We start from the raw sequence: 14,030 nt of genomic DNA on the forward strand, positions 1-14,030 counted from the left end.
GAAATACTTCATGAAGAATAAAAAGCAACCGCTGAACTGAAAACTCACCATTTTAATAATTAGCCCTAACGTTTCGGCTTCCGCCCTCATCGGACAGCATGGTAGAAATAGCCAGGTAGACTGAGCCAGGTTGATATGGCGGGGGGGATCTTTTTTTATGGGATGTTATGTTTGTGTCACTCACTCAGGCAATCAAACGCACCATTGACAAGAAGACAGTGGATGTGTATGCCCTCTACAATGACGAGCTGAGCCGGGTCAGCAGAGAGTTAAGCAGGAAGATCTGCATTCTGCCGGCCCACATGCCACAATACGCAGGACAGGCGCATTGGGCCAGAGTACTGCGCCGGCGCATCGAGAGACCCATGGAGGTAGGGCTGAGGTCACGACCAGCGTTTCCTCCCCCTCTGGGTCCCGTAATACCAGAGCACTTCAGGACACTGGGGGGGGGGGGGTCAGCTGGTCAGGCAGGGGCCCTCAAATCAAGTGGGGTCCAAATGGCTCATCTCTGCATCTCACGCCATAATCATCAATACAAAATATATATATATATATATAACTGCAGTGTACAAAATTGAAGGCATATGAAAGAAAAGGTTTTTAAAAAATGTACACAAAAGAATATAAAAAAAAAAAATTATTTTCAGGACGTTTCGGGCAAAAGCCCTTCTATATATATATATATATATATATATATATCACTATTCTCAATTACACTGGCTTGGGGTTTAGCCCTGAACTGCTGAACACGATTCGGTTAGATATGAAGAGGAATTATTTTGGTAACTGGTAATCATTCTTGTTCATTTCCTGTTCAATTGTTTTATTTAGATTTTTAAAAATTTTTATTGTTATTATTATTATTATTATTATTATTATTATTATTTACTGTTGTTTCTGAATTTTTTTACTACTTCTTGATACAGCATACTTATTGAGATACCCGTGATATTAAAGGTTGCTATAACAGTAAAACACATTAAAATGTCTGCAGATCCTGTCGAAGGCCCACTACATGCCGCAGATCGGCTTGGGTGTGGAGACGAGGGCCGTATACAAGCAGCTGCTGCAGACTCTGGATGAGCTGGTGAGGAAGATCTTCACAGACTGGACCCAGGGACTGGACCGGCAGTGTGAGAGGAGACTGGACACCCCCCTCCTGATCCGCAGCGCTGAGAAGCCCGGCATGCTGGACGTCAACTTCGACAAGTGAGGGAGCGGCATGCACCAGACCATTTACTGGATTGTTATTTAAAAAAAAAAAAAAAAAAAAAAATGTTTGTTAAACCTCCCCCAGCCCCCTGCCTCCTTTAACAATTTATACCAAGATATCTCCAAGTGCTTTTTGATTTATTAATGGTATTAATGTGTGTGTGTGTATATGTGTGTGTGTCTGTGTGTGTTTTGTGTGTGTTTGTCAGGAACCTGCTGAAGATGTTTAATGAGATCCACTACTGGGAGCGTCTGCTGTTTGAGATCCCCCATTACGTGGCGGAGGTGTACCATCGCAAAGAGGACCTGAGGAACCTGCGGGAGAATGTGTTGCTGGTGGTCCGAGACTACAACAGGTGAGACCTAGTCATTATAGACAAGCACCCTTAAAGAGCTCCCCATAGTAAAAGCATAGCAAAGTGTAATAAAGCACGGTGAAAGCATGGTAAAGCATAGGCAAGCATTGTAAAGCACATAGAGGTCTGGTAAAGCATAGGGAAGCATTGTAAAGCACAGAGAGGTATGGTAAAGCATAGGGAAGCATTGTAAAGCACAGAGGTAATTGTACGTATTAATACTTGTACTGTGATTCTTGAAATGTATTTTTGTTTACGACTGTAAGTCGCCCTGGATAAGGGCATCTGCTAAGAAATAAATAATAATAATAATAAAGCATTTTAATAAACATGGCAAACCAGGATAAACTATGGTAAATGCATATTATAACCATGGTAAAAGCCTGGTGAAACTACAGAAATACCATGGTAAACTTTTTTTAAGGACAACTGTGTTCCAAATAGGGCCATTATTAGAATGTGTTATTAATTAATTCATGTTTTGTTTTTTTGTTTTTTTAATCGCAGGATCATCGAAGTGCTGTCCAGTGAGGAGAGGGGTCTGTTTCGCGAGCGGATCCGGTTCCTGGATAAGAAGATCCAGCCCGGGCTTTCCAAGCTCCTCTGGTCCTCCAAAGGGGCTTCGAACTACTTCATTCAGGAGTGCAGGCTTCACGCCAGCAAGGTGAGCCACAGAGATCCGTGCACTAGATGGCGCTGGTTTGTATTGAACTGGTTTTATTTTTACATAATAATTGCCTCTCCATAAAAATGCCAAACTTTTATAAGGGTAAGGTCGATTGAATACACCCCTTAGAAGTATGGGAATATTGTTTGCATTCCGAGGATTGAAAACCAGGATGCGCCAAAACCCTCTCCACTGACCTCCCGACCCAGGAGCTGGTGGAGCCAGTGGCTCTTCGATTACAGACACAAAACAAAAGTGTTCCAGATGCATTTCACAAGCTACAAAAAAGGAACACAGTCAATGTGAAATCTGACTAGTCTTCTCAAACGAAGTCTGCTGTGATTGTTTTTGTTTTTTTCAGGTGCAGCTGATGGTGGACGAGTACAAGTCAGCGAACCTGCTGGTGTCGCAGTGCGCCCGTCAAATCAGCGAGCTGCTGCTGGTGCGAGTGGACGGCAAGCGCGTCTACAAGGACCTGGAGTTCGAGCAGGACCAGCAGGGGCAGCGTGACAGCGTCCTGAGCAAGCTGCAGAGCGTTCACCAGGACATCGTCAACACCATGGCGCGCACCTACGAGACCTTCAAGAACGACGGGCAGGAGGTACCGCCCGCCCCCCTCTCTCCTCCCCGCGCTCGCCCCCCGTTTATCAGGGTGTTGGTTTGATTTGTTTAGGAAAACCCTAATATTTACAGTCATGTGTAACCTGTTTAACAGACTACTGTACCATCAAGTTCCTCCAATGCTTTCTCTCTGCTGTAAAATAAAGCCAAGCCGCTGATGTTGTGATCTTGAGACATATTAAAAGAAACTTAAATTCGATGACAAACGTTTCCGCTCAAAGTCTTTTTCAACGTGACGAATGGAAAGTACTTCTAGGCAAAACGTTTGTCACTGAATTTTAGTTTCGGGTTTTTACAGAGTGCTAGACCTCTAGCCGAAAGGAAGACACAGAGAAAGACTTCTGGTCGAATGAAAGACATTGAAAAAATACTCCAAGTCGAAACGTGTCTCATTGAATTTTAGTTTCTTTCAGCATTTCTAATTTTTCAGCAGGTGTTTAACAGTTGTGGAAGATTTGATTGATCGAACATGTAACACAATAAAATATAAAAAGGTCCTTATGTACCCTTTAACTTGTTTATTACTGCTACAGGTGCAACAGCACTGGCTGAACTACACAGACCAGATGGACCGCATGGTGGAGGAGGCCTTTCGGCTCAACATCAAGTGGTCACTTCAGGAGCTGGCCAAAGCCATCAATGGGGACAGCAAAACCACTCCCAACCCCCTGTTCAGAGTCATGGTGGTACTGCTCAGCGACCTGCCAGGCTCCACCGCTCAGGTACCAGAGATCCCACTGGCATAGTGTAGTGCAGCACAGAATACAATGCAATTTCAATGTGGCGGTGTCTGTGCCAAAGCATTACAAAGTGATAGTGTACATACTGTAGGTAATAGTGTTGGTACAGCAAAGCATATTTAAAAAATAAATAAATAAAATGGGAGAGCATGGTAAATGTGTAGCATAACCATGGGAAGCCTGCAAAATCAGAGTGCACATTTGCCAAATTTAACAAATGTAACTTCTTTAAAAGATGTCAAAGGGATCTTTCAGGTTAAACTAAATAATTCCATAAATATTACTTCTTGTGCATTTCTCAAACGTGCCGTTTCTTTGATTACATGATGTTAAATAAAATATCTAAATTCTGTTTATATTTTATTTAATTATTTATTTATTTTTTTAATAACGGTAGGACTCAATCCTAAAATTCAAGGGCAAAACTTTTGGCCATATCTGTAGACAGGACCTCAACTAACATTTTGTGTGTCTGTGTGTGTCTGTATGTGCCTGTGTATACCTGTGTGTGTCTGTATGTGCCTGTGTGTGTCTGTGTGTACCTGTGTGTGCCTGTGTGTGCCTGTTGTGTATTTCAGGTGGAGTTTTCCCCTACTTTATCCAACCTGGCGAACATCGTCAACAGCATTTGCAGCCAGCTCATCAGCACCATCTCCATCTTCAAGCGCCTCCCTGACCTCCTCACCAAGAGCAAGTCTCAGAGAGAGCCCATCCACGTGATCATCGGTGAGTCTGACACCCCCGGAAACTTCAAACACCCCGAAACACCAAGCCACCACCCCTATGCATCATGCAGGCTGTGTTCATAGGGTAATAAGGAGGCAGTGTGGTCCAGTGGTTAAAGTCCAGGGGCTTGTAACCAGAAGGTCACCTGTTCAAATCCCACCTCTGCCACTGACTGACTCACTGTGTGTGACCCTGAGCAAGTCACCTCACCTCCTTGTGCTCCGTCCTGCGGATGAGATGTTAAATCAATGTCCTATTGGAAGTGACTCTGCATATAATGCACAGTTCACAGCCTGCCTCTGTAAAGCGCTTTGTGATGGTGGTCCACTATGAAAGGCGCTATATAAAAAAAATATATATATTATATTATATTAAATCAGATGGCCACACCCCGTTGCCTATCACACAAAATGATCTGAATTACCTTTGCTTAAAGACATTTCACACCTGAAATAAACAGGGCGACTCGATATTCACGATCACCCCTTCGGCACACCCTGTGTTATCCCGTTTTGATTTTCCAGAGCGCGATGACGACATCAAAAAGATCCAAGCCCAGATCAGTGCGGGCATGGCAGCCAACGCTGCGCACCTGCAGAGCTACCAGAAGACCTGGGACACGTACCGGGAGATCTGGGAGATCAACAAGGACTCCTTCATCCGCAGATACCAGCGGCTCAACCCCCCAGTGTCCTCCTTCGACGCTGACATCGCCAGGTCAGGCCTTCCAAACTTCTTTCAAAACTGTTACTGAAACTAGGGGGAGGTGGTCAGCTTCCCCAGCAGTATTAAACATGTTCAAGGGGCCTTTTCTTATTTTATGGTTAGCGGAGCAGCAGTGTGGAGTAGTGGTTAGGGCTCTGGACTCTTGACCGGAGGGTCGTGGGTTCAGTCCCAGGTGGGGGACACTGCTGCTGTACCCTTGAGCAAGGTACTTTACCTAGATTGCTCCAGTAAAAACCCAACTGTATAAATGGGTAATTGTATGTAAAAATAATGTGATATCTGTATAATGTGAAATAATGTGATATCTTGTAACAATTGTAAGTCTGCTAAGAAATAAATAATAATAATAATAATAATAATAATAAAATGGTTATGGTTAGCGAACTCCAGAGGAAAAATAACCCATTTCATTTTGTGCTGGTTCACTGCAACATGTTTTCTGAGCTGCAGTGTCTTTTTTTCATTATTGCACTGCTTTTTCATGTGTAAGTGAGATAGATAGATAGTGAAATGAAAAGGGAGCTCTGTATTTGGTAACACATGTAACCAAAAAGAAAAGCCATTGTTAAGAGGCCCTCTTTATAAATCATGCGACACATATTTGTGTGTAGGGCTGTGGTCTGCATTCTGTTGATCTAAACGGAGGCACATCTAAATGCGAGTTCTGTGCCCATCTTTTTTAAAATTCTAACTCAAGATAATTTGCACTTTCTCTGATTGCTTCGTAAACATTATTTTTACAAAATGATTCTCGTCAAGCCGTCTACCAATTTTTCTTTCTTTTTTTTTTTTTAGTACCTCTGTCAATACACAATCACTGAAAATAATAGATTTGAAGTTGGTACTGAGTGTCTTTATCGATTTCTCTGAACGGAGCCAGTGTAAAAGGAATGCTTGGCACAAACAGCTCCCTGAGTAAAATATATATTGTATTGTAAGTAGTAAGGAGTCTTTTCTCTCAGGTTTCCTGTGCCATTAAGTACAAATGGGTCAGTCATTTCCTTTATTTGGGGGGGGAAATGGAAAAACAAACCAGTGATGTCACAGGACTTTAAACTAACAAGCCGGTGTGTTAGTTTAAGCCACCCCCTTCCTCCCTCTTTTGTTGCAATTTTGCAGCTTAATTTGTAAGATTATCATTTTGTTTTTCCCTTTGGAAAAAGTAGAGTAAATGCTTTAGTCTGGGGCAGTCCAGTGGCCCGTGAGCCCCAATATATGTGTCTCATTGAGCTCCACAATACGCCTCGATTGAGAGACGAGGGCGGGACATACAGTATGGCTGCAGTGTGGAGTAGTGGTTAGGGCTCTGGACTGACCGAAGGTCGTAGGTTCAATCCCACGTGGGGGACACTGCTGCTATACCCTTGAGCAAAGTACTTTACCTAGATTGCTCCAGTAAAAACCCAACTGTATAAATGGGTAATTGTATGTAAAAATAATGTGATGTCTTGTAACAATTGTAAGTCGCCCTGGATAAGGGTGTCTGCTAAGAAATAAATAATAATAAAAGTGTCAAAGTGCAACAGCAAATGCGTGTAGCAGTTTATACATTAGACCTGCTTTATGAGCACAAAAAACACAGACGCTGTGTGTACAGCTCTGGCTGAATGTTTTGCATCACCTAGAATTTTAGGATTGAGACTTAATTTAAAAAAAAACAAAAAAAAAAACAACTATATTAACATAATTTTAGACATTTTATTTAACATCATGTAATCAAAGAAACTACAAAATGATATCACAAAAAAAAAGTCCACCGGAAGCCATAATAGTAGTACAGTTATATTTCATGTATAGGAAATGTCACATTTTTCAGTTTTTTCATGGAGTTTATGGGAAAACTACAAAGCGGTGTGTAATTTAAGATGTTAACGTAACATTATTCAGCAGGTTTCAGTCGACTTTTATGAAGTTAATTCTATAGGGTGATACAAAACTTGTGGCCATAACTGTAGCCCAGTTGTTGATTTTCCTTTTTTTCCTTTTTTTGGTTTTGTTTCTTACGACTCTTTAGGCCATCAATATTGGCTCCTTCATCCAATACTGGTTGGGTGGCTCTGATTCAGTGAGGTTAACGCTATCGCTTGTCCCCTCCTTTCGTTTTGCAGGTACACAGAGGTGGCGAACAATGTGCAGAAGGAGGAGACGGTGCTCAATATCCAGTTTGTGCTGCTCAACTGCTCCCCGCTCAAGTTCTCCCTGGTGCAGCACTGCAACGAGTGGCAGAACAAGTTCACCACGCTGCTGAGCGAGATGGCCAGCGAGCAGCTCAGAGAGCTGCATCTGTTCCTGAAGGACAATGGTGACAAGTAAGCCCCAGTTTCAGCCCCCAAATTCCCTCAACGCAAAAAAAAAAACCACTGAGGCTTCCGCCCACATCGAACCGGTTAAACAGCAGTATTTCATGTTAGAAATGTCACATGTTTTTAGTTTTTTCATTTATGTGGAAAACTACAAAGCGGTGTGTAATTCAATATGTTAACGTAACATTATTCAGCAGGTTTTCATTCGACTTTATAAAGCAAACCTAATTCTGTAGGGTGATGCAAAACCTTGGGCCATACCTGTTTTCAGAGCAATACCGCATCTTCCTCCTGCAGCGCAGCTTTTTCTTGCTAGTTTTGTTTCCTATCAGAAAATGTCTCGCTGACTTACTTTGTAACAGATTTAAATGTTTATCGCTTAGTTATTATTATTTTTTTTCCCCTCCACAGAGTCAGCAGGCCCCCTCAGACCCTTGTGGAGCTTGGAGACAGCCTGAAGCTTCTGGAGACACTGCAGAGCGAGTTGTCCAAGACGGAGGCTCGAATCCCCCCCATTCACGAGCAGTTTGCCATCCTGGAGAAGTACGAGGTTTCCATCAGCTACACCGTAAGTCAAGCGGGGGGGGGGGGGGGCAGCTTCAGTGTGTGCGGCTCCCACAGTCGCTCGCTTCAAATCAACTCTCAAGACCAGCTTGTTCTCTCTTGCTTTCAATTCTCTTCAAGCCTGATATCTGTTATTAGCTGTTGTCTAAATTGCTATTTCAGGTTTTTCACTCTTATTCGTATAATTCTGTATGACACACGCATCCACAATGTCTAGAATTCACATCCTATCCTTGTATTTAATTGTATTATGCCTGTATTTAATGTATTTGCATTGTTTTTTACTGTTTGTATTTAATGTACTATGCCCTGTATCTCACTGTATTTAATGTATTATGCATTGCTCCTCACTGTCTTGTAAAGCGCTTTGTGATGGTGGTCCACTATGAAAGGCGCTATAGAAAATAAATATTGATTGATTAATTGAAAAGGGCTTCCTACCTTCTATTCTAAACTCTACTCAGCTTCCATGTATGCTCTCTTGTTCTTCTGTCTATGCTAAACTTATAGTCCTGGGTTAACTTTATCTATACCATTTATGATAATAATAATAATAATAATAATAATAATCTCTCTCGTCTCTCAATGCCGTCCCCCAGGTACAGCAGATGCTGGAGGACCTGAATGGTGAATGGCTCTCCTTCCAACAGTGTATCATAGACAGCGACGCCATGCTGAAGAAACACAAGGAGAAGTTCAAGACCAGCCTCATCCACTCTGCAGAGGAGTTCAAGAAGAAGGCGCACGGCATCAGCGAAGAATTCACAGCGTCAGGTACAGCAAAGCATCCTACAATCCCTTAGAAGAGAAAGCATAGGGAAGCATTGTAAAGCACAGAGAGGTCTGGTAAAGCATAGGGAAGCATTGTAAAGCACAGAGAGGTCTGGTAAAGCATAGGGAAGCATTGTAAAGCACAGAGACGTCTGGTAAAACATAGGGAAGCATTGTAAAGCACAGAGAGATCTGGTAAAGCATATTGAAAAGCATATTGTAGACCATGGTAAACTATACAAACATAATTTAGATATTTTATTTAACATCATGTAGTCAAAGAAACAACAAAATTATATTGTAAAAGTCTACCGGAAGCCATAATAGTAGCACAGATGTTAGATTTTGAAATGCCACATTTTTTTTTTATTTGTCAGTTTTTCATTAAATGTATGGAAAACTACAAAGCAGTATGTAATTCAATATGTTACCGTAACATTATGCAGCAGGTTTCATTCTGCTTTGTGAAGCAAAATGAGTTCATTCTGTAAGGTGATGCAAAACTTTTGGCCATAGCTGTATATTGGCTTCATCCCAGCAAGACTCTCAAATGACTTTGAAGTGCAGTAGGGTGCTCGACCTTTTTAATACATACATAAAACAGTGTAGCAAATCCAAACCAGGGCTGACAGCCAGACACATTTTGTGAGACAAGCATTTTCCCTTTAAGGGCACACAGAGTGACTATCAACTCAGCTTGAAAAGCGAGCTCTATTGTTTGAACCACAACCAGACCACCCATTGTTAACTGCTTAGGCGTGTGTCCAGGAATGTGTCCTTTTTTTCAGGAACAAATGCCTTGTAAATCAAAGCTTACAGTTGACAGGCGGACTCGGAGATGGAGCTGTTTATTGAACTGGCAGCTCTGAAGCTGCAGGCTCTGCCAAGGGCCAGTAGGCTGGTTTACGGCCAGCTGTCTTGTTAGAAGCCCAGTAATAATTTATCACTTCTTCCTCTGCTTAGGGTGCAACCCGATAACTCTCATTTCCCAGGCGGAAAAAGAACAATTATGAACTGTTATTAAATACAGACTGCTCTGGTGCAGTAATGCATTTCCAATGAGCTAGATGCGGCTGCACAGCGCTATTAAGAACAGGGTAGAATTTTTCTCAAGTTTATATACAGCTGATATCAAATATCGTATTGCTGTACAAGCAGATGTCCCCCCTACAGCTGCTCTGACCTTGAGGGGGGTTGAAATCAGCTTGAATCCAACAGCCCCTTATAGTACTTATGGGCAGCAGTGTGGAGTAGTGGTTAGGGCTCTGGACTCTTGACCGGAGGGTTGTGGGTTCAATCCCAGGTGGGGGGACACTGCTACTGTACCCTCGAGCAAGGTACTTTACCTAGATTGCTCCAGTAAAAACCCAACTGTATAAATGGGTAATTGTATGTAAAAAATAATATGATATCTGTATAATGTGAAATAATTGTAAGTCACCCTGGATAAGGGCGTCTGCTAAGAAATAAATAATAAAATAATAATATTTATTTATTATTATTATTTGTAATAGTAATGCGTAATTACTGTAAGCAGTGTATTGGAATTGTGTTATATGATTAACTGTTCCAATCTGTGACGCTGAAATTCTCCCCTGCCGCAGTGTAGCTAACCAAGCAATCGGTGTATTTATTGTTGCACATTTCTTTTCAACCGGAAAGCCTATTGATTCCGTACCTTGGAAGCAGTTATTCAGAAAATGGGCTTTCTTTTCCATTATTCTGCATCAGACGGATCCCTAGCGTCCCGTACCCCCCTGTGCCTAGGAAACGCTCAGTAGCACTTAGAAATTTAGAAATCCTGAGAGAAACTAAACGACGTCAAACGTATCAGCTAGAACTACACTCCTCCCTGTTTTTTCTTTTTTCACTGTAATTCAGGAATTTAGTTAATTCACTGCTTAAGTCATTCATTCATTAGTCATTTTTTTTTTCTCCAAAGCGACTTACAGAGACTAGGGGGTGAACTATGCATCTCAACTGCTCCTGCAGTCATTTACAATAGGACCTCGGTTTTTGCGTCTCATCCGAAGGATGGATTCACTGGTTACGTCATGTTGATGGTACATTGTACAAGTACAAAGCTTTAGTGTTAGACTTTTTTTTATCAATAGTAAGTCAGGTAGCGAAATAAACCAGGAGAATTTCTGGATGTCCCAGCATCCCTGCTGATCCATGTGTGTGTGTGTCCACCGCCCCCCCCCCCCCCCCCCACTCCTCCTCCAGGTCCGTTCAGCAGCTCGGTGGGTCCAGACCTAGCTCTGGATCAGATCGCTGCCATACGCTCTCAGCTGGACTTCCTGAAGGAGGAGGAGGCAACCATTCGACACGGCCTGGGCATCTTCAAGCTAGAGCAGCCCACCTCCAAGGAGATCCTGGCACTCGACAAGGTGAGAGACCCCTACAGAGAACACTGTGATAACAAACCCAGCGTCAAATCCATACAGAGGGAAGCACCCTGCTGGGAAAAGAAAGTCTTGATTTTTACACTAAAAGAAGCAGAGCCGCAGGATTGTAAAGTTTGGCTTGATTCTGAGTTACAATCGTAGACCAAAAGTTTTCAATTGTCTAGAATGTTAGGGTTGAGGCATACTTAAAACAAAACAAAACAAAAAAAACTATATGAACATAATGTAGATCTTTTATTTAACATCATGTAATCAAAGACACTACAAAATTATATATTCTATACCGGAATCCATAATAGTCGTAAAGTAGTATTTCATGTCAGAATTCGAAATGCCACTTTTTATCAAGTTTTGTCAGTTTTTCGTTAAGTATATGGGTAAACTACAAAGCGGCGTGTAATTCAATATGTTAACGTAACATTATTCAGCAGGTTTTGACTTTATGAAGCCAAATAAGTTAATTCTATAGGATGATGCTGTAGCTATAAGCGCAGAATAACAGCCAGCTCGGCTTTATTAAATCTGCGGTATGTTTTTGTGTTCATTTCTAAATCCAGCGCTATTGACTAGTGTTGAATAGAAGACTGCCCCTTCACCAAGATGGCTGCCAGCCACCAAACACACCCACACCCACACACACACCCCCATCCACCCACACACACACCCACACACATACACACGCACTCCCACACACACCCCTGCACCCATGTGCAGAGCCTCTGCTCTACCACAGGATGTTATTCTGAGTCCCTTTGCAGGATCTGGACATGCTTCAGCAGACCTGGCGGATCACGAAGGAGTGGGAGGGCCACTGGAACGACTGGAAGGTGGGCCGATTCGTGGACCTGCAGACTGATAAAATGGAGGCCGTGGCACAGGGGCTGTTCAAGAAGCTGCTCAAGCTCAGCCGGGACCTCAAGGTGAGGGAGGCAGCAGCAGGGCGTCTGTGACACTGTGACACTGTCACATGCCTTCTGAGCGCCGTAAACAAACTCCTCAGTCTGTTAGACAATGGCAGAGCACCCAAGTGACCCAGCAGATTTACATTAAAACCTGCAGACCCGCGACAGTCATTCTACAGCCCTGCAAAATAAAAAATAAAAAATGATAGATCACTATTTGGATAATGTAAAAAAAAAAAAAAAAAAAAATGTTGTCATTATCAACACACTCACTGATGGGTTCTTAATTCAAGATGCAAATTATATCATCTTTATATTGTCATATACTTGTACTTGCTAGAACCAAAGTAATTTTATTTTATCTTGCTCTTTAATTGTGTTAATACATGTACTGTGATTCTGAAATGTATTTTTGTTTACGACTGGAAGTTGCCCTGGATAAGGGCGTCTGCTAAGAAATAAATAATAATAATAATAATATCATTTTTAAATGTAACCAATGTTGTTTTCTTTTTCTTTTACTGATTAGAACTGTAATTTTAATAATTCAGGTCAGATTAATCCAATAATTTTTCCAAAATGTTCTTGAGGAAGGGGGTTACCAGCAGCTACACTTATCATTTCTCTGAGAGTGTAGATCTCGTACTCAGAGGCATTTGTTCTAGATAAACATATTAAGTGCGTTAATATCATGTTTCGTCTGTTTTTTGTTTTTTTTTAAATTTAACAACATACAATATGCTTAAAGGTGTTCGGTGGCTACCTCTAATCGAGTTGAGAGCGAACGTTCTCTTGCACTCTTTATCTGAGAGCAAAGACTGCGCTTGAGAAATACACTTTTAACCTGATTAGAGAAAGCCACCGAACACTTAGAAACATACAAACTAAGTAAACTTGATTTGTTTAGAGGTCATTTCATTGTTACTGCACAGATAATGTTTGCTCACACACCTTTAATTGTACTGGACAGGAGAAGAACTGGGAGATCGTGGACACGTCAAGGAACAAGGTCGACCAGTTCAGGAGAACGATGCCCCTGATATCAGACCTGAGGAACTCAGCAATGAGAGAGAGGTAGGACCAAGGAGACGCATGCCTGCACACAAAAACATTTCTACAACATAAGCAAGCAGTAGCACCCTCAGTAGATTTTTTGCATCACCTAGAATTTTTAAGATTGAGACATTAATAAGGGCAGCAGTGTGGAGTAGTGGTTAGGGCTCTGGACTCTTGACCGGAGGGTCGTGGGTTCAATCCCAGGTGGGTGGACACTGCTGCTGTACCCTTGAGCAAGGTACTTTACCTAGATTGCTCCAGTAAAAACTCAACTGTATAAATGGGTAATTATATGTAAAAATAATGTGATATCTTGTAACAATTGTAAGTCGCCCTGGATAAGGGCGTCTGCTAAGAAATAAATAATAATAAATAATAATAATAATAAAACAATAATAAAAAAATAAAAAATATGAACATAATTTAGATATTTTATTTAACATCATGTAATCAAAGGAACCATAATAGTAGTACAGTAGCATTTCATGTTAGATTTTGAAATGACTTTTTTTTTTTTTTCTTTGTAATTCAATAGGTTAACGTAACATTATTCAACAAGTTTCATTCGACTTTATCAAGCAAAATTAGTTAATTCTTTAGGGTGATACAAAACATTTGCTGTTCATCTTCCCAGACACTGGAATCAGATCAGACACGAGGTTCAGCGATCCTTTGACCAGACCGCAGAAGACTTCACCCTGGAGAAGATTGTGGAGCTGGGGCTGGACCAACATGTCGAGAAGATCAACGAGATATCGGGGGCTGCCACCAAGGAGCTCTCCATAGAGCTGGTAGGAAAACAGGCCCATGGGCTTTCCTTGGGACAAGGGCGCACACAGCCAGTCCTCGAGGCCCAGACACCTCGAGGACTGGCTGAACAAAGACCAGGAGGACCACAATTGTGCACCCCTGCATTTGAGTTTTCTATCGCTGTTTCTGCTTCGATCATTATTTGTCACGCTTCCTAACTGTTCCTGA

At 41.9% G+C, this 14,030-nt stretch overlaps 1 protein-coding gene across 1 annotated transcript in view; it reads left to right on the forward strand.

The window, feature by feature from the left end:
* Window positions 1–14,030, forward strand: part of dnah2 (dynein, axonemal, heavy chain 2) — an 80,364-nt gene that overhangs the window by 11,397 nt on the left and 54,937 nt on the right. Inside the window, exons 13-27 of the mRNA XM_059014519.1 lie at window positions 189–371; window positions 995–1,209; window positions 1,422–1,568; window positions 2,076–2,232; window positions 2,597–2,836; window positions 3,390–3,578; window positions 4,175–4,322; window positions 4,847–5,039; window positions 7,157–7,357; window positions 7,763–7,919; window positions 8,515–8,689; window positions 10,913–11,076; window positions 11,853–12,014; window positions 12,967–13,070; window positions 13,687–13,843. Coding sequence (XP_058870502.1) covers window positions 189–371; window positions 995–1,209; window positions 1,422–1,568; window positions 2,076–2,232; window positions 2,597–2,836; window positions 3,390–3,578; window positions 4,175–4,322; window positions 4,847–5,039; window positions 7,157–7,357; window positions 7,763–7,919; window positions 8,515–8,689; window positions 10,913–11,076; window positions 11,853–12,014; window positions 12,967–13,070; window positions 13,687–13,843 — 2,592 coding nt within the window. The remainder of the gene's footprint in view (window positions 1–188; window positions 372–994; window positions 1,210–1,421; window positions 1,569–2,075; window positions 2,233–2,596; window positions 2,837–3,389; window positions 3,579–4,174; window positions 4,323–4,846; window positions 5,040–7,156; window positions 7,358–7,762; window positions 7,920–8,514; window positions 8,690–10,912; window positions 11,077–11,852; window positions 12,015–12,966; window positions 13,071–13,686; window positions 13,844–14,030) is intronic.

This window comes from Acipenser ruthenus, chromosome 48 (genome assembly GCF_902713425.1).
Source record: "Acipenser ruthenus chromosome 48, fAciRut3.2 maternal haplotype, whole genome shotgun sequence".
NCBI lineage: Eukaryota > Metazoa > Chordata > Actinopteri > Acipenseriformes > Acipenseridae > Acipenser > Acipenser ruthenus.